General features: G+C 47.5%; 1 protein-coding gene across 1 annotated transcript in view; it reads left to right on the plus strand.

The window, feature by feature from the left end:
- DYNC2H1 (dynein cytoplasmic 2 heavy chain 1) overlaps positions 1-25,722 on the plus strand; it is a 552,714-nt gene that overhangs the window by 75,871 nt on the left and 451,121 nt on the right. Inside the window, exons 15-20 of the mRNA XM_069759211.1 lie at positions 6,895-6,993; positions 16,139-16,278; positions 16,360-16,588; positions 16,858-16,985; positions 19,145-19,260; positions 23,640-23,767. Of these exons, the coding sequence (XP_069615312.1) occupies positions 6,895-6,993; positions 16,139-16,278; positions 16,360-16,588; positions 16,858-16,985; positions 19,145-19,260; positions 23,640-23,767 (840 nt within the window). The remainder of the gene's footprint in view (positions 1-6,894; positions 6,994-16,138; positions 16,279-16,359; positions 16,589-16,857; positions 16,986-19,144; positions 19,261-23,639; positions 23,768-25,722) is intronic.

Genomic DNA, 25,722 nt, shown 5'->3' on the forward strand with positions numbered 1-25,722 from the left:
CAGATTTGTGCAGTGTACGACTGATTGTTGTCCTATGGACAGACTGTCCCACCTCAGCTGTAGATCTCTGCAGTTCATCCAGAGTGATCATGGGCCTCTTGGCTGCATCTCTGATCAGTCTTCTCCTTGTTTGAGATGAAAGTTTAGAGGGACGGCCGGGTCTTGATAGATTTGCAGTGGTATGATATTCCTTCCATTTCAATATGATCGCTTGCACAGTGCTCATTGGGATGTTTAAAGTTTTGGAAATCATTTTGTATCCAAATCCGACATTAAACGTCTCCACAACAGTATCACGTACCTGCCTGTTGTGTTCCTTGGTCTTCATGATGCTCTCTGTGCTTCAAACAGAACCCTGAGACTATCACAGAGCAGGTGCATTTATACGGAGACTTGATTATACATAGGTAGATTACCGTATTTTTCGGACTATAAGACGCACCGTATCATAAGACGCACCCCAAATTTGGGGTGAAAATTGCAGAAAAAAAGATTTTTTTATAAGATGGGGGTCCGTCTTATTGTCCGATTTTAAGATCTCTTACCTGAGGGCAGGCAGTGGCAGAGCAGGGTCACAGGAGGCATGGTGGTGGCAGAGGTGAGGTGATGCTGAGGTGCGGTGGGCGGAACGGCGTGCACCTGAGCAGGGTCCCATCCTGCTTAGGTGGGCGACGCCATGGCCTGGTGTCCATGGGGAGGTTGCGGCATTGCTGTGGCGGTGGCAGATGTGCGGTGACATCCTCAGGTGGCGGCAGCCAGGGTCCCTTCCACATTTGAGGTGACGCCACGGCAGTATTGAAGGAGAGCAGCAGAGCTGGGTGAGTCACGGTTTTCCCGGTGGCGGCAAGCTTACCGGCATTGTGGCGGCGACAGAGGTGCGGGGATGATGTGGCGCGGTGACCGGTATGGCGTGAGCAGGGTCCCGTCCACATTTGAGGTGAATCCGCGGCCCGGTATTGAAGGAGAGCAGCAGAGCTGGGTAAGTTACGGTTTTCCTGGTGGCGGCGGCCATCTTTCTGAGGCCGCGCGTGCGCAGATTGAGTTTTCTGCTTCCTGGGGCTTCAGGAAAATGGCCGCCGCGATCTCCATCTGTGCACGCGCGGCCTCCCGCGGCCATTTTCCTGAAGCCCCAGGAAGCAGAAAACTCAATCTTCGCACGCGCGGCCTCAGGAAGATGGCCGCCGCCACCGGGAAAACCGTAACTCACCCAGCTCTGCTGCTCTCCTTCAATACCGGGCCACGGATTCACCTCAAATGTGGATGAGACCCTGCTCACGCCATACCGGTCACCGCGCCACATCATCCCCGCACCTCTGTCGCCGCCACAATGTCGGTAAGCCTACGTTCCAACAATAAGACGCACCCCCCATTTTCCTCACAATTGTTTTGGGGAAAAAGTGCGTCTTATAGTCGGAAAAATACGGTATATTTATCATCATTAGGCATTTAGGACAACATTGGATCATTCAGAGATCCACAATGAACTTCTGGAGTGAGATTGCTTCACTGAAAGTAAAGAGGCTGAATAATATTGCACGCCCCAATTTTCAGTTTTTGAATTTTCACAAAAATGTAAAATGACCAATAAATTTCGTTCAACTTCACAATTGTGTTCCACTTGTTGTTGATTCTTCACATTTGGTATCTTTATGTTTGAAGCATGATATGTGGGAAAAGGTCGAAAGGTTCCAGGGGGCCGAATACTTTCGCAAGGCACTGTACCTCAACACCTCTTGTATCTTCAGTATTAGGTCAGCTAGATGGGGACAGCCGTGTGAGCAGCCTCTTCTTACCTTGTCTAATCTATAATGTGATTTTAAGGTTATAGTCGACATTCAGACTAAATGGTTTTGACGTATTAAGTTTTTTGATCCACTTCAACTCTTTCATTTTGAGTAACCTAACTATGTCTCCACCTCTCATCAATGGGAGTACCTGGTCTATAATTGTAAATTTTATATCTTTTTAAGTATGTTTATATTCTGCAAAGTGTTTCAGCACTGGTAGATCTAATCTCTGACAGTATACCTATGGTGAGTGATCCTAGTTTTAAAATCACAGAGAGAGCATATAAGGAGAGGCGTGAGATGAACAATAAAAGTACAATACTGTGTAAGAAATAATTTAAAAGACAAACCATGTTAAAAAAAAAAGTGCCAAATAGTGCAATGTGATGAGCCAAAGAAAGTAAGTGACACCACCAGATGGCAGGCTCTGTTGTAGCGTAGAACAGCTTTTTATATAGTCCTATTTGGATGCTAGAAAACTTTTTGTCCCACTGGACCATATCATTATTTTTGATTATTATTTGCTAGGGATTCAGTCTCAGCTTTTGTATTTTAAAATTACAGGTAGTTTCTCCTATTAGATGCCCCCATTACTAACCCCATATTCACATTGTATGAAAACACAGACACCAAGAATAAAGTCCTTTAATTGAAAAAATGACACGGACTCCTTAAATAATCTCAACTAAACCGTACTTACACCCTCGCCTTATTCCTCCGAAGCCCTCGTTCTCCTGTATTAAACCAAAAATAATAAAACAACAATATACTATACCTGTCCATCGTTCTGTCCCACGCCGTAATCCATGTCTGGGGGAAAAACAGTTTTCAACCTGGAAGGTGCCAAGATGCAACCGTCCAGGCTGAGAACCACTGAGGAATGAACTGCTGCGAGCGCAGCCTCAGTGACTAGCGGTGACGTCACTGAGGCTGCGTTCCCAGCCGGCCTGAACTGCGGTGACATCCCCGCTAGCACAGAGGTTCTGGTGAAGTATACCTTTTTGCTTGTCCCTTCTCTCTATTGGTATTGTGTTCCTTCCTACTCACATATTGTGTTGTCCTGATAATTTGCTTTGTTGTGTAGTTTACTTTATCCCTGTCTGTCTTTTTTTCTGTTGTTTCCATTTCGGTTTACCTCCTGTGGAGTTGGCGGGGAGGGGGGTTGGGGGCTTAGCTCAGGGCTGGACAGGAGATAGGGACAGGTCGGTGACTCAGGCCTCCCTACCATCAAGGGCACCCATGAGTTAAGGAAGATCAGAGTCCCAGGTTCATTATCTCCTGTTTTCCCATTTGCTCCCCATGACAGCTGGTCCTGAAAGGAAAAAAGCTTCATTTAAATCATAGTGGAACCAGATCTGCCACGAATCCAAAAATGGATCGTGACATTAGCACTCCTGGTATCTCCAGTATTAGATCACATTGGCAGGGTGGACAGCCATGTGAGCAGCCTCTTCTTACCTCAGCACCCCTGGTATCTCCAGTATTAGATCAGATAGACAGGGTGGACAGTAGTGTGAGCAGCCTCTTCTTACCTCAGCAACCCTGATATCTCTAGTATTAGATCAGATAGACAGGGTGGCCAGCAGTTCTGAGCAACCTCTTCTTACCTCAGCACCCTGGTATCTCCAGTACTTGATCAGATAGACAGGGTGGACAGTAGTGTGAGCAGTCTCTTCTTACCTCAGCAACCCTGGTATCTCCAGTATTAGACCAGTTAGACAGGGTGGACAGCAGTGTGAGCGGCCTCTTCTTACCTCAGCACCGTGGTATCTCCTGTACTAGATCACATAGACCGGGTGGACAACAGTGTGAGCAGTCTCTTCTTACCTTGGCACTACTGGTATCTCCAGTTTTACATCAGATAGACAGGGTGGACAGCAGTGTGAGCAGCCTCTTCTTACCTCAGCACCTCTGGTATCTCTAGTATTAGATTAGATAGATAGGGTGGCCAGCAGTGTGAGCAGCCTCTTCTTACCTCAGCACCCTGGTATCTCCAGTACGAGATCAGATAGACAGGGTGGACAGCAGTGTGAGCGGCCTCTTCTTACCTCAGCACCTCTGGTATCTCCAATATTAGATCAGATAGACAGGGTGGACAGCAGTGTGAGCGGCCTCTTCTTACCTCAGCACCCTGGTATCTCCAGTATTAGATCAGATAGACATGGTGGATAGCAATGTGAGCAGCCTCTTCTTACCTCAGCACCCTGGTATCTCCAGTATTAGATCAGATAGACATGGTGGACAGCAGTGTGAGCAGCCTCTTCTTATCTCAGCACCCTGGTATCTCCAGTACTAGATCAGACAGGGTGGACAGCAGTGTGAGCAGCCTCTTCTTATCTAAGCACCTCTGGTATCTCCAATATTAGATCAGATAGACAGGGTGGACAGCAGTGTGAGCAGTCTCTTCTTACCTCAGCACCCTGGTATCTCCAGTATTAGATCAGATAGACAGGGTGGATAGCAATGTGAGCAGCCTCTTCTTACCTCAGCACCCTGGTATCTCCAGTATTAGATCAGATAGACATGGTGGACAGCAGTGTGAGCAGCCTCTTCTTATCTCAGCACCCTGGTATCTCCAGTACTAGATCAGACAGGGTGGACAGCAGTGTGAGCAGCCTCTTCTTATCTAAGCACCTCTGGTATCTCCAATATTAGATCAGATAGACAGGGTGGACAGCAGTGTGAGCAGTCTCTTCTTACCTCAGCACCCTGGTATCTCCAGTATTAGATCAGATAGACAGGGTGGACAGTATTAGACAGGGTGGACAGTAGTGTGAGCAGTCTCTTCTTACCTCAACACCCTGGTATCTCCAGTATTAGATCAGATAGACAGGGTGGACAGCAGTGTGAGCAGTCTCTTCTTACCTCAGCACCCTGGTATCTCCAGTATTAGATCAGATAGACAGGGTGGACAGTAGTGTGAGCAGTCTCTTCTTACCTCAGCAACCCTGGTATCTCCAGTATTAGATCAGATAGAGAGGGTGGACAGCAGTGTGAGCAGTCTCTTCTTACTTCAGCCCCCCTGGTATCTCCAGTATTGGATCTGATAGGGTGGATAGCAGTGTGAGCAGCCTCTTCTTACCTCCGCACCTCTGGTATCTCCAGTATTAGATCAGATAGACAGGGTGGACAGTAGTGTGAGCAGTCTCTTCTTACCTCAGCAACCCTGGTATCTCCAGTATTAGATCAGATAGACAGGGTGGACAGCAGTGTGAGCAGTCTCTTCTTATCTCAGCACCCTGATATCTCCAGTATTAGATCAGATAGACAGGGTGGACAGTAGTGTGAGCAGTCTCTTCTTACCTCAGCAACCCTGGTATCTCCAGTATTAGATCAGATAGACAGGGTGGACAGTAGTGTGAGCAGTCTCTTCTTACCTCAGCACCCTGGTATCTCCAGTATTAGATCAGATAGACAGGGTGGACAGTAGTGTGAGCAGTAGTGTGAGCAGTCTCTTCTTACCTCAGCAACCCTGGTATCTCCAGTATTAGATCAGATAGACAGGGTGGACAGTAGTGTGAGCAGTCTCTTCTTACCTCAGCAACCCTGGTATCTCCAGTATTAGATCAGATAGATAGGGTGGACAGTAGTGTGAGCAGTCTCTTCTTACCTCAACACCCTGGTATCTCCAGTATTAGATCAGATAGACAGGGTGGACAGCAGTGTGAGCAGTCTCTTCTTACTTCAGCCCCCTGGTATCTCCAGTATTGGATCTGATAGGGTGGATAGCAGTGTGAGCAGCCTCTTCTTACCTCAGCACCTCTGGTATCTCCAGTATTAGATCAGATAGACAGGGTGGACAGCAGTGTGAGCAGTCTCTTTTTACCTCAGCCCCCCTGGTATCTCCAGTATTGGATCTGATAGGGTGGATAGCAGTGTGAGCAGCCTCTTCTTACCTCAGCACCCATGGTATCTTCAGTATTAGATCAGACAGACAGGGTGGACAACTGTGTGAGCAGCCATATCTTTCTACCCATGAAAGGGGGAAGGGTGAGGAGCTGTCTGTTAACATTCTAGAGCATGTTTCTGTCAGTGTAAGCGGCTAATGTCAGGTAATGTCATGCTAATAATGATACCTGCATTTTTGCTGCGTTTTTTCAATACCCGTTCAAGTCAATGGGTGAAAAACGCTGAAAAAACACAGCAAAGCACATGCTCTATGTCCAAAAAACGCAGCAAAGCACAAAATACTGATCGCACAAAAAACCAAAGTGTGTGCATGAGATTTCTGAAATTTCTTAGGCTTTGCTGGTACTGTAAAAAGCAGCTGAAATTAGCATAAAAAAAGCAGCAAAAAAAACGCAACAATAACGCCCTGTGTGAACTTACTCTTAATGTGCTATACTGAGGGTAAAATGCAGCCAGGGGAAAAATGCAATTGAAAGGGAACAGCCTCTTTAAGAACCAGACCTGTTTTTTCCCCACTTTGTTCTGTTGCTGCCGTAACTTTTTGAGTTTTTTTTATACTTATATGATTGTGTAATTATTATACATTGTTAGTTGCCGCAAAATTGCTGAAAAAGGCAGATTTGCTGTAGTTTGTATTGTATTTTTTTTACAGAAAATATGGTATTCATTATACAGGCTGTTTTTGTCTTGTGTATTCCGAATATGTGTAGATTATTAATTGCTTTAAAAATGTATGTGTGATTTGAACGATTTCATTTATTTATTTTACAACTTTTTTTTAACATGTATTTTACTTTTATTAGATGGTTAATTTTGAATATTGTTTTCTTTATTCCAGTACATTACCCTATGTAGGTAATAGTCAGTGAATAGCTGGGTATATCTAACAATTGGACGCATGGCCAGACAGTCCTGTGTTTCTTCAGAGGAGCCTGGCCTGTCTGCCCATTCTAGGAATCGTGACTTCTGGTGCTCTGAATGTCCGTGTTCAGCATTGGTTGTGGCATTCGAAGGGTTAAACGGCGAAGATCCGAGTTTCCGCTGAGCCCCACTGTACCGTACCTGCACTGGGGACAAGCATGTCCTCGTTCTTCTTCATTATGGCATCAATCCGCTCCTGCCGTGACAGACGACACTTATACTTTGTCCTTGTGTGTAAATCTGACTCTTTCTGATTCTAATAAAGCCATTTTCACAGGTCGTTGCTCTCATGAGCATCGATTTGCTTCGTCAACAACAGCGATGGAAAGACGGACTTTTGGAAATGCGCAGTGTGGTCTCCAGTCTCGAATATCAGGTATTCTTTCTTCCTGGCCATGAGACCTACTTCATTTATATGGTCCAGAACCAATGGGGGTGGATTGACTTGGAGTATTGAAAAATCTCCCCAATTGTCTCCTCTAGTGGTGATATTGTTAGGGCGGTTAAAGCAGATCCCCGGCTTCACCGCAATGGCTCTCCGTTCGCTCATTGTATAGGAGTTAGTGATGATGGTGTCTCCCCTTGGCACATCATCTTTTCTGGGGTTCACATGTATACAGTATACAGCTGGCATCTGCATGTAACAGCAGCGACTGAGGCACGCTCTGATCACTAGTGTCCAACTATTTATTTTGCTGCTTTCAATCATGGATATCGACACTTAAATGGTTTGGTTGCTGGTGATTCATAGGACGACATCAATTTAACTATATGATGCAATACTGTTGCATTTAGAACATTTTTAATTCCCTGTTTGCTGCTTCCAGTATCCATTGTTTCAGATGCTGCACATCTCTTATCTTCACAGCATAGACAATTGCCTTCAGATGACCCCAAAGCATCTGCAACAACGGATACCGGAAGCCTGTGATAGCATTTCTTCTGCGGTGTTGCTATCAGTGTGTCAATAGTGAGAGAAGAGGGTTGCATTGACAAGCCAACACAATGGGCAGCACTTTTATAAGTGGTCATAAACTTGTAAATAACTCTTGAAATCCAAAATGGCCACCTTCAAAATGGCCGCCATAGTCACCACCCATCTTGAAAAGTTTTCCCCCTCCCATATACTAATGTGCCAGAAACAGGAAGTTGATATCACCAACCATTCCCATTTTATTTAGATGTATCCATATAAATGGCCCACCCTGTGTGTGTATGTATGTGTGTGTGTGTATATATATATATATATATATATATATATATATATATATATATATATGTAACTCCCAAGTCAAGCACACTTCAAGCACACTTCTGTGAAATCAACCTGTACAGTTGTGAATCATTTCAGTTGCTGTTGTACAAATGGACCAGATAGAAGGTGGAAATAATTGGCAAATAGCAAGACACCCCTATAAAGGAATGGTTCTGCAGGGGGGTGACCACAGACCATTTCTCTGTTCTCATCCTTTTTGGCTGTTGCTTTGATCATTTTGCATTTTGTCATTGCTCACGCCCCTAGAGGTACTGTACAGTAGCACGAGGCATTGTCTACAACTCACAGAAGTTTCTCAGGTATTGCAGCTCATCCAGGATGGCACGTCAGTGCGAGCTGTGGTAAGCAGGATAGCTGTGTCTGTCAGCACAGTGTCCAGAGCATGGAGCCAGGAGACAGGCCAGTACACCAGGAGACGTGGAGGGGGCCGTAAGAGGACAACAACTCAGCAGTAGGACCGCTACCTTTTCCTTTGTGCAAGGAGGAACAGTGAGGGAGCCCTGCAAAATGACCTCTAGCAGGCCACTAACATCCATGTGTCTGCTCAAACTGTCAGAAGCAGACTCTATCAGGGTGATATGAGGGCCCGAAGTCCACAAGTGGCTGTTAAGCTTACTGCCTAAAGCCGTGTAGGGCAATTGGCATTTGCCAGAAGACACTTAGATTGGCAGATTCGACATTGGCACCCCGTGCATTTCATGGATTAGAGCAGGTTCACACTGAGCACTTGTGACAGACGTGACAAGAGTCTAGAGATGCCATGGAGAACGTTCACAGCCCTCCATCTGCTAGCCAGAGGTAGCCTGACTGCCATTAGGTACCGGGATGAGAGCCCCAGACACCTTGTGAGACCATATACAGGTGCACTTGGCCCTGTGTTACTTCTGATGCATGACAATGCTAGGCTTCTTGTGGCTGAAATGTGGCAGCAGTTGTGTCGACAGCAGTGTGGCATGCATTTGCCATGCCTGTAAACGTGTCGGCACTATAAAAATGTAAAATTCATTGGCTCATATAGTAAACCAAGTAAAAAAAAAAAAATTGGAACTCCAGAATTCCCATTTTTTTCAGTCCCATCACCTCCCATCCAAAAAATGCAGTAAAAAGCTATTAGTATGTTGTATCTACCCCCAAAATGGTATCATTTTAAATGTCAGTTCACCATGCAAAAACTAGCTCTTTTACACAGTTCCATTGGCAATAAAATAAAAAAGTTATCGATCCCAGAAAATGGGGGAAAAATGTATAATTTCTCTATCGCCTCTCATTGGGGGACACAGGAACCATGGGGTGTATGCTGCTGCCACTAGGAGGCTGACACTATGCAAATAAAAAAAGTTAGCTCCTCCTCTGCAGTGTACACCCTACCGACAGGAAGTAGGATATTCAGTTTAGCTTAGTGTCAGTAGGAGGTGGACACGGGTCTTTCATTAGACCCTTATCTACCTCAATGTGCATCGTTTTCTTTCAGGTTTTCTGGAGGGATACAGGGTGAACAGTCACACCTGTAATCCCACATTATGGACTATGAGTACGGCGTGTACGGCCACCCCGTATCCTCATAGAGCCCTCAGCAGAGCCATGATCCTGGCACACAAGCGTGCTCAGAAGTCCGGTCCTGCATCCGTCCCCCACCCACTCGCCCACCAGAGCCTGTCGGTTGGAGGAGACGAGGACGTCCACCAGCAAGTTCAGGACGTCTTTTTCTGCATCCGGAATAATGAGGTATATTTCCTTTTCCTCAGGTTTTTTTCCGGAAGAAGATATACAGATGAAGAAGGTGAGTATTTAGAAGGTGTCCCATCTATCCCCTTCAGGACCTTTAAGTTAGGGATTCCCTTTAGGAAGGTGGGGGGCCTTTTCCTAGGGGAAATGCCAGGTTTTCAGCAGCTCTTTTGCTCTGCTCAGGCCTCCTTAACTCCCCCCAACCCGCCCCCCCCCTCCAGTCTCAACGCAGGCTCCGTCACTATTTGAGGGGCTACCTTTTTCAGTGCGAGTTGTTCGCTACCGCCATGGCTTATTCGCCTCCTTCTCCCCTCAATCTGGCGGTCGCCGGCGTCTAACCTAGGAGGCCTACGCCGGCGCGACTGCCGCCGGTTTTCTAATCTAGGCCCCGGCTTCGGGCCTACTCCGGTGCGACGGCCGCTGGGTTCCAATTTAGGCCCCGGCTTCTTAGGCCTACTTCGGCGCGGCGGTCGCCGGTTTCTAATTTAGGCCCCGGCTTCTCGGGCCTACTCTGGCGCAGTAACTCCGCCCCCCATTTGCTCTCCTTCGGGCGGGCTTTCTCCCGCCTGTATCTTCTTCCTGCAGGGCGTCTAGCTCCGCCCCCCATAGCCGTGCCCTGCAACTGGCGCCATATTGGTTTCCCTGGTGTGTGCGCTTGTCTCCGCCCACTTCTTCCCAGCCACCGCTCTACAGCCGTCGCCATCTTACTGCCCCAGGCTTGCGCTGTCGGCCCCATCTCCTCTTCCGTTTTTAATAGCGGGCCTTTTGCCCTCTCTTTCCTGGTGCAGCTTCCAGCCCCTCTTATGGTCCCTCAGGCGTCGCCAGGGATCGTCGCATCCAGCGGTGCATCTGTCTGCAAGACCTGCTCCTCTACAGCCTAGAAGCTACAGGACATCTGCTGTGAGTATCCCTACACAGCAGACTGACACTTCCCTCTGCCTCCGTCCCCTAACCCTCGGGCACTATGTCTAATTCTAAGGCAGAACTCTCCCGTCCTCCTGCCTTTTCTGCTATTTTGGTCCATCACATTGTATGATTTGCAGATTTCCCTCCCTCTGTCAGGACTGCGACGGCTCCGCGGTGCCTACCGCCCTGGACACCCCTGCTGTCCGAGAGAGTGAGTCCCCTATCCCAGCGTGCGTCTCCTCTCTGTCCCAATCCCTGCGATCTCACCCAAGTGTCTCAGACCCTAGTGTCTGTGCCGGATAGGTTGCCCATCACATCTTCTGCTGTGGCTAGCGGATCACAGGAGGCTCTGTCCAAGTCTACTAAGATTGGCCGCAAAGGATCTAGACAGGAACGCGAAGCGTTCTCGGATGCACCTTCGGAAGATGTGTTGAAGCTGGATTATAACCAAATCGCTAGCAGGGATATGGTTCAGAACCTCATTGCTGCGGTTAACCAAGCCTGTAGCATCAAAGACTCCGCTACGGAACCCGTAGATCAGGCGGTTTCGTTTAGACGGTCCAAACCACCTTCCAAAGTTTCTGAGTTTGAGGAGCTGGTGGCCAGAGAAAGAGAATACGGCCAGACGCTTTCAAAGAGGACAGCGCCTCGGCGTGTTATATCCTTTTCCCCAGAGCACCGCTAACTGGACAGCTTCTCCTCCGTGGGCCTGCCAGTCTCCAGACTACACAGTCCGGCCCCCCTTTCCTGGTGCAGCACGTTCGAAGGAATCTAATGGTAGACATTTAGAATCCTTGGCGAGGTCAGCCTTCAAAGCGGCTGCGTCCATTCTTTGCCCGGCCTTTGCCTCCTCATGGGTTTCAAGGTCTGTGGCCAAATGAGCAAAGCAACTCCGTCAAGGCACTCTGACTGGGCCTAACCAGATCAGCTAGCGGGGCTTGCCAACCGGATTTCTCATGTGATCGAGTATTTGGTCTCTGCTTCCCTGGATGCCGCGTCTCGTGCAGCTCAGACATCCAGCAATGTCGTGGCCATCCGCCTGACAGTTTGGCTTAAGGCCTGGCAAGCGGACCTGTCTTCTTCTATGAAGGCACTTACCACCTTGCCCTTTCAGGGATCACGTCTTTTGGTCCCAGACCTCTTCCTCTACAGCAGAGGTTGCAAGCGCGCCAGGATAGGAAGAAGTTTTCCTTTAGGTCCACTTCTTCCTGGTTCTCTGGCTATTCCCAAGGAAGATCCACCAGGTCTACACCTGGAAGATGTATCTCGGCATGATTCTCCCTGGAATCCCGGCGCATCTCCCAAGCTAGGAGGTTGCCTTCCTTTCTTCAAAGACGTTTGTCTTATGGCGATGGAGGATGCATGGGTCAGGGAAGCGATATTCTCAGGATACAAAATTGATTTCGCTTCTCAGCCCTGGTATCGTTTCTTTGAATCTCGCCCTCCAAAGACCCGACCTTGTTTTCGGGTTTCTTTGCAGCCATCGCCTCTCTCCTCAGCGCGGAGGTAATCGTTCCCATTCCAGAAAGAGAAGGATTCACAGGCTTCTACTCGAACCAATCCCGGTTCTTAAGTTACTAAATAAAAGGGTCCATCTGCGAACTTCGGAATGGAATCCCTTCATTCAGTAATCACTTCCATTTCGGCATAGGAGCTTCTGTACTCCATAGACGTTCTGGACGCCTAATTTCATGTCCCTATATCCCCAGGACATCACAGATTCCTGCACTTTGCAGTACATTAGGAGCATTCCCAATTGATCGCCCTGTTTTACGGTCTCGCAACCGCTCCCAGGGTTTTCACAAAGATCGCGGCGGCGCTGATAGCCATCTTGAGAGTCAGGGGAATGGTACTTTCCGTAACTCGACGACATCCTCATCAAGGCTCCGTCCTTTTCTCAGGCTCATGAGAGCCCGTCCATTGTCCTCCACACTCTAGCCCATTTCAGGTGGCTTGTCAACAGGAAGAAATCCTGTCTTGTTCCCTTCCAGCACCTCGTCTCTCTGGGCATGCTCTTCGACACTTGTCAGACCAAAGTCTTCCTCCCCGAAGATAAGATCCTTCGTCGAGACGTACGCTTGCTCCAGGTCCTCGACTTCTCTCCTTTCGATCGGCCATGAAGGTTCTGGGGAGCATGGTGGCAACATTGGTAGCGATTCCCTTCGCCCAATTTCACTCTCTACCTCTTCAGCAGGCCATTCCGTCACACTGGGACAGGTCTGTCCTCTCTCTGGATCGTCCGATCCTACTCTCTTAGCAGGTTAAGCGGTCCCTCATCTGGTGGCTGACATTACCTCTCATCCCCCAGGGCAGGTCTTTCCTTCCAATTCTCTGGCGGGTGGTGATGATGGACGCCAGCCTGCTCGGCTGGGGCGCGGTGTTTTGCCACCTGACTGTTCAGGGTCATTGGTTGGCGTAGGAGTCTTCTCTACCGTTCAGCGTCCTCTAGTTTCGGGCCATCCTCCCTCCCTTCGTCACTGGGAAAGGATTCTCAGTGGTCTTCCTATCCGAATCCAGCGGACAATGCCACAGCGGTGGCATATGTCAACCTTCTAGGGGGGACTCTGAGCTCCTTGGCCGAGGTATCCAAGATCCTCCTCTGGGCAGAGGCAATGGTTCCGGTGATATCCGCTTTGCATATTCCCGGCGTGGACAATTGTGCCGCCAGCTTCCTTAGCCACGAGGATCTCGCGGCAGGGGAATGGCCCTGGCATCCGTAGATTTTCCATCAGATTTGTCTTCAATGGGGGACAGGTACAGGGATGTTCCTCGGTTCGTCTCCAGGTCTCGCGACCCCCCCTCGCAGGTGGCGTCGGCGCTCTGGCCATTCCTTGGTTGCTGTCCGTGCTGCCCTATCTATTCCCACTCCTGCCCTTACCTCCCAAGCTGTTGGTAAAGTTCAAAGCGGAAGGGGTGCCGGTTTTCTGATTGCCCCGGACTGGCCCAGGAGAGCTTGGCTTGCGGAGACCGTCAATCTTCTCGCGGACGCTTCTTGGCGCCTTCCAGACAGGCCCGACCTGCTGTCTCAGGGTATGATTTGCCACCCGAATTCTCGGTCGCTCAGTTTATCGGCGTGGCTGTTCATACCGCAGTTCTAAGAACGTCCGGCCTTTCGAACCGGGTGATTCACACCATGATCCAGGCTAGGAAGCCTTTGCCTTCCAGGATTTATTTTCGTACCTGGAAGGCTTATTTCCGTTGGTGCGAGTCCAACTGCATTTTACATAGGTCCCTTTCCTTGCCTTCCATTTTGGTTTTCCTTCGGGCAGGTCTGGACTCGGGCCTTGCGTTTAGTTCTCTGAAGGGCCAGGTTTCTGCGCTCTCCATCCTTTTTCAGAAGACTGTATCTTCTCGGCCACAGGTTAAGACCTCCCTTAAAGGAGTGGCCCATGCTGTCCCTCTGTTCAGGGCCCTGTGGATTCATGGGATATAAATCTGGTACTGGACGTTCTGGGGGTTTCCCCTTTGAGCCTCTCACGTAGGTTCCCGTCTCTTCTATTTTGGAAGGTGGCGTTTCTTGTGGCCATCATCCACCGCGTTTCCGAGTTGGCGGCCCTCTCTCGCCGACCTCCAGGACAAGGTGGTCCTCAGGTCTCCGCCTTCCTTCCTTACTAGGGTGGTTTCCACCTTCCACCTCAACGAGGGCATCGTTCTACTTTCCCTTTGCCCAGCTCCGACTCATCCTCTGGAGTGATCGTTGACCAAGCTGGACCTCGTCAGGGCAGTGAGGATCTACCTGGATAGAATGTCCGCTTTCCAGAAGACGGATTCTCTTTTCGTCATTCCTGATGGCACGCGCAGAGGCCTGCCGGTTTCCAAGGCGACTATTGCTCGCTGGTTCAGAACGGCAATTTTGGAGGCCTACCGGGTCAAGTACAGAGCGCCCCCTCCGGGGATAAAGTCTCATCCGACCTGGGCAGTCTGTGCCTCCTTGGTGGTGCACCACAGGGCTTCCGCCCTACGGCTCTGCAAAGCGGCAACCTGGTCTTCCATCCACACGTTCGCCAAATTTTACAAGGTCCATACCTACACTTTGGCGGATGCCAGCCAAGGCAGAAGGATCTTGCAGGCGGCAGTGTTGAGTCTTTTGACCTGATGGAAGGCTGTTTTTTCCCACCCCAGGGACTGCTTTGGGACGTCCCATGGTTCCTGTGTCCCCCAATGAAAGGCGATAGAGAAAACAAGATTTTTGGTTGCTTACCGTAAAATCTGTTTCTCGGAGCCTTCATTGGGGGACACAGCACCCTCCCAAGTTGAACAGCTCTGTTTATTGTGTTATACTGTTTACGTTTGAGTTCTTTGAACACTCTTTGAGTGTTTGAAACTGTTAAGCGCTGCGGAATTTGTTGGCGCGCTATAAATAAAGATTATTTTAATTATATTATTATTATTTATTTTACATGTTGCTTCTCATACTGCTTTCTCACTAACTGAATATCCTACTTCCTGTCGGTAGGGTGTACACTGCAGAGGAGGAGCTAACTTTTTTATTTGCATAGTGTCAGCCTCCTAGTGGCAGCAGCATACACCCATGGTTCCTGTGTCCCCCAATGAAGGCTCCGAGAAACAGATTTTACGGTAAGCAACCAAAAATCTTGTTTTTTTCAAGGTTATGAATTTTAAGCATGAGAATAATAATTAAAAATAAAACCATTATACAAGTTTGGCATTGCTGTAATTGAACTCATATTAGATAATTTGTACCGCACAATGAGCACTGTAAAAACCAAACCCCAATAAAGCTATGGCACAATTATGCGTCTTGACGCAGGGAGTGCTGGAGTCTTGGAACGTGTAGAGGAGGAGTCTTGGAGCGTGTAGAGGAGGAGTCTTGGAGCGTGGAGATAGGAGTCTTGAAGCGTGTAGAGGAGTAGTCTTGGAACATGTAGAGGAGTAGTGTTGGAACATGTAGAGGAGTAGTCTTGGAGCGTGTAGAGGAGTAGTTTTGGATCGTGTAGAGGAGGAGTCTTGGATCGTGTAGAGGAGGAGTCTTGGATCGTGTAGAGGAGGAGTCTTGGATCGTGTAGAGGAGGAGTCTTGGATCGTGTAGAGGAGGAGTCTTAGCGTGTGTAGAGGAGGAGTCCTGGTACGCAAAGAGGAGGAATCTTGGCGGGAGGATAGGCGGAGTCTTGGAGCGTGTAGAGGAGGAGTCTTGGAGCAAGTAGAGGAAATGTCTTGGCATGCGGAGAGGCAGAGTCTTGGAGCGTGTAGAGGAGGAGTCTTAGAGCGTGTAGAGGAGGAGTCTTGGTTCGTGTAGAGGAGGAGTCTTGGATCGTGTAGAGGAGGAGTCTTGGATCGTGTAGAGGAGGAGTCTTGGATCGTGTAGAGGAGGAGTCTTGGATCGTGTAGAGGAGGAGTCTTGGATCGTGTAGAGGAGGAGTCTTGGCGCGTGTAGAGGAGGAGTCTTGGATCGTGTAGAGGAGGAGTCTTGGCGCGTGTAGAGGAGGAGTCTTGAAGCATGTAGAGGAGGAGTCTTGGTACTGGGTGGGTCCCTCCGGCCTCTTCACTTATGCCTTCTCCTTGATTGATAGGTCTTAGCACTTCTGGCCAATGCAAAAATCTCTAATTTCTAGGTGAGGAACGTGTGTATTTAGTAGTCCTTTTTTTATTTTAGGGAATGCGATCCAGTGACATGAAGGCTTGGCGCCAGCACTGGGATCATCAGCTGTACAAGGCTCTAGAACATCAGTACCAGATGGGCCTGGAAGCTCTAAATGAAAATCTCCCTGAAATCAGCATTGATCTCACCTTTAAGTGAGTGACATTTTGGGTGCTGGCTTAGGGGCTGCATTCCATAAATCCCATCTTTTTTTTGCCTTTGGTGATCTCTTACAGGCAGGGAAGGTTACAGTTTAAACCTCCCTATGAGGAAATCCGTGCCAAGTATTACCGGGATATGAAGAGGTTCATCTCTATTCCGAACCAGTTCAGGGGCCTGAGCGAGCCGGGTGCAGAGCCAATCTTTTCTGTGATGCCTGAGAGGAATGCAAATGGCTTCATCACCGTGTTCAGTAAAGCAGAGGATTTGTTCAGAAGGTTATCTGCCGTCATGGATCGATTTCAGGTGCGCGCTGCATTTCAATGGGCTTTATCTGGTATTTAAGGCTGTAAATTTGCACAGTCCATGGATCCGCACATTACCTGAGCTGCTGGCCATTTATGTCGTAGACCGCTTTTTGCAAAAAAAAAAGAAATGTGGCAGCGGTTAAACTGTTGTCCTCTTGAATAATTGCTTGGCTCTAGTCGAGGGTGATATTTCTTTTCTATTTGCTAGCACAAATGTGTGAAGTGTAAAATGAGTATTTTTGGATCAACTTTCATATTTCTCTTCAGGAGTGGGTAGTGCTTGGTCAAGTAGATGTGGATGCACTGATTGAGAAAAATTTACACGATGTATTCGACTGGGAGAAAAACTTTAAAGCACTTAAAGTCAAGGGAAAAGATGTGGAGCGCCTGCCAAGGTATTTTTTTTCTAAACAAGGTAATGATAGTAAAATAATAACACTTATACTTACATCTGGTGCTGTTCCATCGGTGTCGACATAGGATCTCCCAGGTATCGCGTGACATTATGTCACATGATCCCTGCAACCAACCAGCGGCCACTTCACTCTCCCCGCCATCAGACTATTCGCATATATGTGGAGAAGTGAGAGCTGCTGCACACTGATTGGACAGCATCGTAGATGAGAACGAGAACACACCCCCAGAAGAAACTCTTGTGAAACGCCCTGTTCCACCACGAGCATACTTGTCATGAAAAAGAAAGGGCATATCTCTGCAATGAAGTGGCAACAGGACAAACGGAAAATAGCGTCAGGTTCAGGGGAACACGGAGATTTTGGCAAGTTTATAAACTTTTTGTTGGAAATGTGACTTGTCCTTTTTAAGTACCCACCAGCATCAGGGGCTTATCTACAGCATTCTGTAATGCTGTAGATAAGCCCCCGATGTATCTTAAAAGATGAGAAAAAGAGGTTAGATTATACTTACCCGGGGCGGTCCCGGTCCGGTCCCGCTGCGGTCTGGTCCGATGGGCGTCGCGGTCTTGTCCGGCACCTCCTATCTTTATCAGATGACGTCCTCTTCTTGTCTTCCTGCCGCAGCTCCGGCGCAGGCGGACTGTCTGCCCTGTTGAGGACAGAGCAAAGTACAGCAGTGCGCTGGTGTCGGGAAAGGTCATAGAGGCCCAACGCCTGCGCACTGCAGTACTTTGCTCTGCCCTCAACAGGGGAGACAAAGTACGCCTGCGCCGGAGCCGCGGCGTGAAGACCAGAAGAGGACGTCATCGTAAGAAGATGGGAGGCCCCGGACCGGATCGCAGTGGGAACGCCCCTGGGTGAGTATAATCTAACCTCTTTTTCTCCTCTTTCAGGTTACATCGGGGGCTTATCTACAGCATTACAGAATGCATTACAGAATGCTGTAGATAAGCCCCTGATGCCGGTGGGCTTAGCTCACCTTCGATTTTGGGGTTGACAGGTTCCCTTTAAGGAAACTTCATTCCTTAATGCTTACATTTTGAAGTGCCTTGTCTTCTTGAATCCTTTTTTTTTGGCTAGTTTTGGCATTATAGATGGTAAGAAAAGGGCAGCCGGCTGTTCTATGCTGTTGGCCACTGTATTTATTGACAGGAACGTGGGGGTGCGAAAGTGTGAGCACCTGCAGTGAAACCTCTGAGATAGCCTCTTTAAGGTACCTTCACACATAACGATATTGTTAACGATATCGTTGCTTTTTGTGACGTAGCAACGATATCGTTAAGGAAATCGTTATGTGTGACAGCGACCAACGATCAGGCCCCTGCTGGGAGATCGTTGGTCGCTGAAGAAAGTACAGAACTTTATTTCGTCGCTGGATCTCCCGCGGACATCGCTGGATCGGCGTGTGTGACACCGATCCAGCGATGTCTTCACTGGTAACCAGGGTAAACATCGGGTAACTAAGCGCAGGGCCGCGCTTAGTAACCCGATGTTTACCCTGGTTACCAGCGTAAAAGTAAAAAAAAACAAACACTGCATACTTACCTAACGCTGTCTGTCCCCGGCGCTGTGCTCTGCACTCCTCCTGTACTGGCTGTGAGCACAGCGGCCGGAAAGCAGAGCGGTGACGTCACCGCTCTGCTTTCCGGCTGCCCGGCGCTCACAGCCAGTACAGGAGGAGTGCAGAGAAGCAGAGCGCCGGGGACAGACAGCGGTAGGTAAGTATGTAGTGTTTGTTTTTTTTTACTTTTAGGATGGTAACCAGGGTAAACATGGGGTTACTAAGCGCGGCCCTGCACTTAGTAACCCGATGTTTACCCTGGTTACCGGCATCGTTGGTCGCTGGAGAGCTGTCTGTGTGACAGCTCTCCAGCGACCAAACAGCGACGCTGCAGCGATCCGGATCGTTGTCGGTATCGCTGCAGCGTCGCTTAATGTGAAGGGGCCTTTAGAATTGCTTTGGAATGTAATCTTCTAGGGGGTTCTTAACAAAAATAAATAAGCCAGCACTTATAATAGCTGGTAAAACTGGAAATCTGGTCTGGATAAGGGGGTGGTCTTGTAGAGGTGGCCTTTTAGTAATGTTTTGCTCTTTGATGGACTATTACAGCTTTCTTTTCCTCCTCATTGTTTTCTAGTGTCATAAAGATTGACTGTTTGACCATTAACTGCAGTCCGGTCAAGGCCGTCATTGATGATCTCATTCAGAAGCTGTTTGATTCTCTGCTAATATCGCTGAAGAAGTCTATTCAGGGTAAGCAAAGAACTGAAAAAGGTATAATATATTAAAGGGAACTTGGTAGCTGATTCCTGCTGCACATTTGCTGCCAGGTCTGTATTTCTCTAAAACACTTAGCGGTGCGGAAGTTTTCTCTGAAATGCTTGAGACTCAGTAGTAATCAATGGACAAGTTCCCTTTAACCCCTTACTGACATATGACGTACTGGCACGTCACATTCCGATGACTTGATGTGCAAGCCTGCTGCTTTCCCGGCAGATGATGGCTGTGATAATCAGCCATCATGTGCTTCAAAAAGCCGCCTGCAACTGTTAACATGTTAAATGTTATCATTCTCTGACCGCAGCATTTAAAATGCACCAGCATTCAAAGCGCCGTAACGTGATCGCGGGGTGTCGATGGGTTGCCATGATGGCTAGGGGACTGCTGAAGACCCCTGTATATGTCATCCCCCTACTTCTGTGAATACTGGCTCATGGCTGGCGTTCATAGGAGACCGTGATTTTTCGCTATACAAAGCAGTGCTTAGTACAAGTGAGCAGATGATCACAGCTTCAAGTCCCTTAAAGGGACCAACAAATACAGAGAAAAGGGAAAACAGTGTTTTGTTTTTGTTTTTTAAATAAAAATTCACTTCACCTACTCTTTTCCCCCATTAAAAAAAAGTAAAAATTGAACCCCCCCAAAAAAATAAAATCAAAAAATCGCCCCTGTCTGGAAGGGGTTATAGTATCATAACTTCATATTTTGAGTTTCTCCCTACATATGAAAGTAGCAGTGGTAAAACCGCTTGATCAGATGATGCCAGATTTCTCTTTCACTGTGTTATCAGGAGGGGTAGACCTTGCCCCCAGCAGCAGGAATGTTTTTGTGGGTCCTTTTATACCTTCGGATGGACGCTTGGACAGAATGGGCTTACCTAACTTTTGCAAAAGACCAAGTTCCTCCCCTAAAAGTAGCAGGTTGCTTTTTGGCAGAAGGGTAACGTCACCATGTCACAATGTTCATATAGACATAGATTGGTTCCAGTAAATTGACATGAGATTTTTCTGGCTTTTTTGCCATTTGCAGTCCCCAGATCATTTCCTTATAGAGCACCTCTGGGACAAAACATTTATTATTCGGCAGATATGAAAAGCTATCCTGTCCCCATGGGCCATTATTCTTGCGGAGCGATATCTCAACACTTTGTAGAATCTATTCTATGACGAACTACTGCGGTTTTGAAGACTAAAATATATTTAATATTGTACAGGATGGGTAAACTGAGATTGGTGTATATACAGTGCCTACAAGTAGTATTCAACCCCCTGCAGATTTAGCAGGTTTACACATTTGGAATTAACTTGGCATTGTGACATTTGGACTGTAGATCAGCATGGAAGTGTGAAATGCACTGCAGCAAAAAGAATGTTATTTCTTTGTTTATTTTTTTTTTAAATTGTGAAAAGTCTTTTCAGAGGGTCATTTATTATTCAATCCCTCAACCCACCAGAATTCTGTTTGGTTCCCCTAAAGTATTAAGAAGTAGTTCAGGCACAAAGAACAATGAGCTTCACATGTTTGGATTAATTATCTCTTTTTCCAGCCTTTTCTGACTATTTAAGACCCTCCCCAAACTTGTGAACAACACTCATACATGGTCAACATGGGAAAGACAAAGGAGCATTCCAAGGCCATCAGAGACAAGATCGTGGAGGGTCACAAGGCTGGCAAGGGGTACAAAACCCTTTCCAAGGAGTTGGGCCTACCTGTCTCCACTGTTGGGAGCATCATCCGGAAGTGGAAGGCTTATGGAACTACTGTTAGCCTTCCACGGCCTGGACAGCCTTTGAAAGTTTCTTCCCGTGCCGAGGCCAGGCTTGTCCGAAGAGTCAAGGCTAACCCAAGGACAACAAGGAAGGAGCTCCGGGAAGATCTCATGGCAGTGGGGACATTGGTTTCAGTCAATACCATAAGTAACGTACTCCACCGCAATGGTCTCCGTTCCAGACGAGCCCGTAAGGTACCTTTACTTTCAAAGCGTCATGTCAAGGCTCGTCTACAGTTTGCTCATGATCACTTGGAGACTGACTGGTTCAAGGTTCTCTGGTCTGATGAGACCAAGATCGAGATCTTTGGTGCCAACCACACACGTGACGTTTGGAGACTGGATGGCACTGCATACGACCCCAAGAATACCATCCCTACAGTCAAGCATGGTGGTGGCAGCATCATGCTGTGGGGCTGTTTCTCAGCCAAGGGGCCTGGCCATCTGGTCCGCATCCATGGGAAGATGGATAGCACGGCCTACCTGGAGATTTTGGCCAAGAACCTCCGCTCCTCCATCAAGGATCTTAAGATGGGTCGTCATTTCATCTTCCAACAAGACAACGACCCAAAGCACACAGCCAAGAAAACCAAGGTCTGGTTCAAGAGGCAAAAAATCAAGGTGTTGCAGTGGCCTAGTCAGTCTCCTGACCTTAACCCAATTGAAAACTTGTGGAAGGAGCTCAAGATTAAAGTCCACATGAGACACCCAAAGAACCTAGATAACTTGGAGAAGATCTGCATGGAGAAGTGGGCCAAGATAACTCCAGAGACCTGTGTCGGCCTGATCAGGTCTTATAAAAGACGATTATTAGCTGTAATTGCAAACAAAGGTTATTCCACAAAATATTAAACCTAGGGGTTGAATAATAATTGACCCACACTTTTATGTTTAAAATTTATAAAAATTTAACTGACCAACAAAACTTTTTGGTTTGTAAGATTTATGCATCTGTTAATAAATCCTGCTCTTGTTTGAAGTTTGAAGGCTCTAACTTATTTGCATCTTATTAAACCTGCTAAATCTGCAGGGGGTTGAATACTACTTGTAGGCACTGTACCTCCATTTAAAGGTGAAAATAATTGCAGAGATAGTGACGGCCAAGTGCATTGCCTGACCCTTGCCATATATTGATTCTAATGGGGATGTCTTACCTGATGTGTTCCTGCTCACCATCTTAAAGGGAACTTGTCACCCCAAAAACGAAGATGAGCTGCGGCCACCGACATCAGGGGCTTATCTACAGCATTCTGTAATGCTGTAGATAAGCCCCCGATGTAACCTGAAAGATGAGAAAAAAAGAGGTTATATTATTCTCACCCAGGGGCGGTCCGGTCTGATGGGCATCGCGGTCCGGTCTGGCACCTCCCATCTTCTTACGATGACGTCCTCTTCTTGTATTCACACTGTGGCTCCGGCGCAGGCGTACTTTGTTTCCCTGTTGAGGGCAGAGCAAAGTACTGCAGTGCGCAGGTGCCGAGCCTCTCTGACCTTTCCCAGCGCCTGCGCACTGCAGTACTTCGCTCTGCCCTCAACAGGGAAACAAAGTACGCCTGCGCCGGAGCCACAGCAGGAAGACAAGAAGAGGACGTGATCGTATGAAGATGGGAGGCCCCGGACCGGACCGTGACGCCCATCGGACCGGACCGCCCCCCCAGGTGAGTATAATCTAACCTCTTTTTCTCATATTTCAGGATACATCAGGGGCTTATCTACAGCATTACAGAATGCATTCCAGAATGCTGTAGATAAGCCCCTGATGCTGGTGGGCTTAGCTCACCTTCAATTTAGGGGGTGACAGGTTCCCTTTAAATGATCTGATTCCTGGAGTCTTTATTAATTAGCTTCCAATAGGTGGCGCTAAAGTTCAAGTCCTCTTCCTCTCTGGAGAGACAATATCCATATTTAATTTCCCAGAGGAGCATGCATGGCTTATAAGTCTCCTCACTCTGACATGCCAGGCCTGGCTTGTCACTCTCCTCAAGGAGAAACTTTACCCCTTATACCTTAATTAACAGAATGAACGAATGGAACTAAACTGCAGTAGGAGGATGAGCTACAGTGCCAACTAACCATTTAGGGGTGCTGCACTACAGCTGGGGTCCCTTTGTTCTAATTGGTGGGGTCTTGGATTGGGTCTTGCTAATAGGTGGGGTCCTGGGATGGGCCGTGGCTTGTGATGAGTGAACGTGGTGGGATAAGGTGTTATCCGCCATGCTCGGGTGCTAAATGAGTGTCTTCGATGTGCTCGAAAGCTTTGTCCAAGTCCCCCCGGCTGCATGTTTCCCGGCGGTTAGACTCCCGTAACACACAGGGATGGCCTAACAAAAAGGTAATCCCTGCATGTGTTGTCTGTCAAACAAACGGGAGACATGCAGCCGCGGGGACTCGAACAAAGTTTTCGAGCATGCCGATTACACTCAGTTCGCTCCCGAGCATGGCGGATAACACCTTATCCCGGCACGTTCACTCATCACTAGTTTTGACCATGGTAAGTATTGCACCTCCGTGTGCTAAGTGTGATATTTATTTTGCATTGACGTTTGATGTCAGTGGATACCTTTCCTTGCCCATGTATTTTCAGCTCACCTACACGAGATCGATGCCTTCGTGTCAGACGGGACGGAGGTATTGTCCAGCCGGCCTCAGAGCGTCGAGGAGATCGGAGAAGCCAATATGAAGCATGGAGAACTGAAGCTGAAAAAGCCGGAGGTACGGTCACGCGCCATTACTTTCCCATACAGGTGTCACTCATCTGTATGGCTTCTTTCACACTTGCGTCGGTACGCGGCCGTTGCAAAGCGTCAGCGCGACGTACCGACGGACGTTGTGCCGAATTTACACAACGTGGGCAGCGGATGCAGTTTTTCAACGCATCCGCTGCCCATTCTAAGTCCCGGGGAGGAGGGGGCGGAGTTCCGGCCGCTCATGCGCGGTAGGAAATGGCCGATCCGACTTACGAAAAAAACGTTACATTGAACGTTTTTTGTGACGACGGTCCGCCAAAACACGACTCATCCAGTGCACGACGGATGCGACGTGTGGCCATACATCGCGATCCGTCGGCAGTACAGGTCTATGGGCAAAAAACGCATCCTGCAGGCACATTTGCAGGATGCTTTTTTTTCCCAAAACGACGGATCTAAAACGACGCAAGTGTAAAAGTAACCTAAGCGGTTTTACATGTATGATTGGAAGGGGGATTGTTTGCCCCCAGTTCCGCTCAGTTGTCTCATCTTGTTAAATAGGTAAAATTGCAAAGTGGTTGTAAAGACAAGAAACTTTGAAATTTACTTCTTAACTCTCCTTTGATTTTTTTTTTTTTTTTTATTCTGCGGTCTGTGATGCAGAACATTTTCAAGAAATACCATATTTAGCAAATTATAAGACACATCCCAAATTCAGGTATATAGAAAATTTTAGTTTTTTTAAATAAAATGGTGGGTTTAATGTTCCCTTTTTAATGGTAACTTACCTGGAGGACTCCCAAATTTGGAGGAAAAAAGTGCATTTTATAGTCTGAAAAATACGGTACATGTGTTGTAGATGAAAAATATGCAGCAAATTACACTGTATATGTCAAATCTATGTTTTTCATCTTGCTCTGTGCAAACTTTTACCACCTTTATTGTCCCCCATAATCTGTACAAATCTCTGAAATCTTTTCTAGTGGAAAAATAACTAAAATAATGTGGTTGCATAAATATACACACACATAAAAAAATACTTTGTTGCAGTCTTTTGGTGTAGGAGTCGATCAGCATGGCACATCTAGAGTTGGCAATCTTTGCCCACTCTTCCTTGTAGCAGCTGCAGATCTGTCAGGTTGTGTGGACATTTTCTGCGTCCAGCTCCCTTTTCTGGTCACCCACAGATTTTCAATTAGATTCAGGTTTGGCCTCTGGCTGGACGTTTCCAAAAGTTTGATCTTCCTCTGGCAAAGCCATTGTTTTTTGTTTTTTAGAGGTATGTTTAGAGTCGTTGTTTTGCTGAAAGGTGAAACTCACCTTCAGCGTTTTAGCAGGCACCTGAAAGTTTTGTTGTAGAATTGACTGATACTTGAAACTGTTCATAATTCTCTCCAACATAACTAAAGGCCTAGTTCCAGCAACCGTAGAACAGCCCTAAAGCACAAAGGTGCCTCCACCATGCCTCACTGTGGGTATGGTGTTCTTTTGGTAATGTGTGCCAAATATACATTTTGATGTCATGATCTAAAAGTTCAACTGTAGTTTTAGACCGTAATTCATTTTCCCACATACGTTTGTCAGACCTAGCTGATTTTGCATGTGTTTCTTCCGTCTTGCCACCCTACCCCACAGACCCGACATACGAAGAATATAGAAGATTATTGTCACAAGCAGTACACAACGAGTACATGACACTAATTACTGCAGCTCCTTTAGTGTTGGTATAGGTCTCTGCAGCTTTCCAGACCAATTTTCTTCTTGTCTTTTCATCAGTTTTTTTAAGGGATGTCCAGTTTTAGGTAATGGATAAGGTCTTTGGTGTGCATTCAGCCTTAATAGTGCGAGGTGCTGGTGTAATGGACCAATGGCCCCAAGTAACAGTAAAAGCCAAAATTCACCGCACTCTCTAGAAGTTTCTTATGCAGAATTTGGTATAAATGTATTATATATAATCTGGGAGCGTAACAGAATATCACA

The sequence above is a fragment of the Ranitomeya imitator genome, chromosome 3 (assembly GCF_032444005.1).
Source record: "Ranitomeya imitator isolate aRanImi1 chromosome 3, aRanImi1.pri, whole genome shotgun sequence".
Lineage (NCBI taxonomy): Eukaryota > Metazoa > Chordata > Amphibia > Anura > Dendrobatidae > Ranitomeya > Ranitomeya imitator.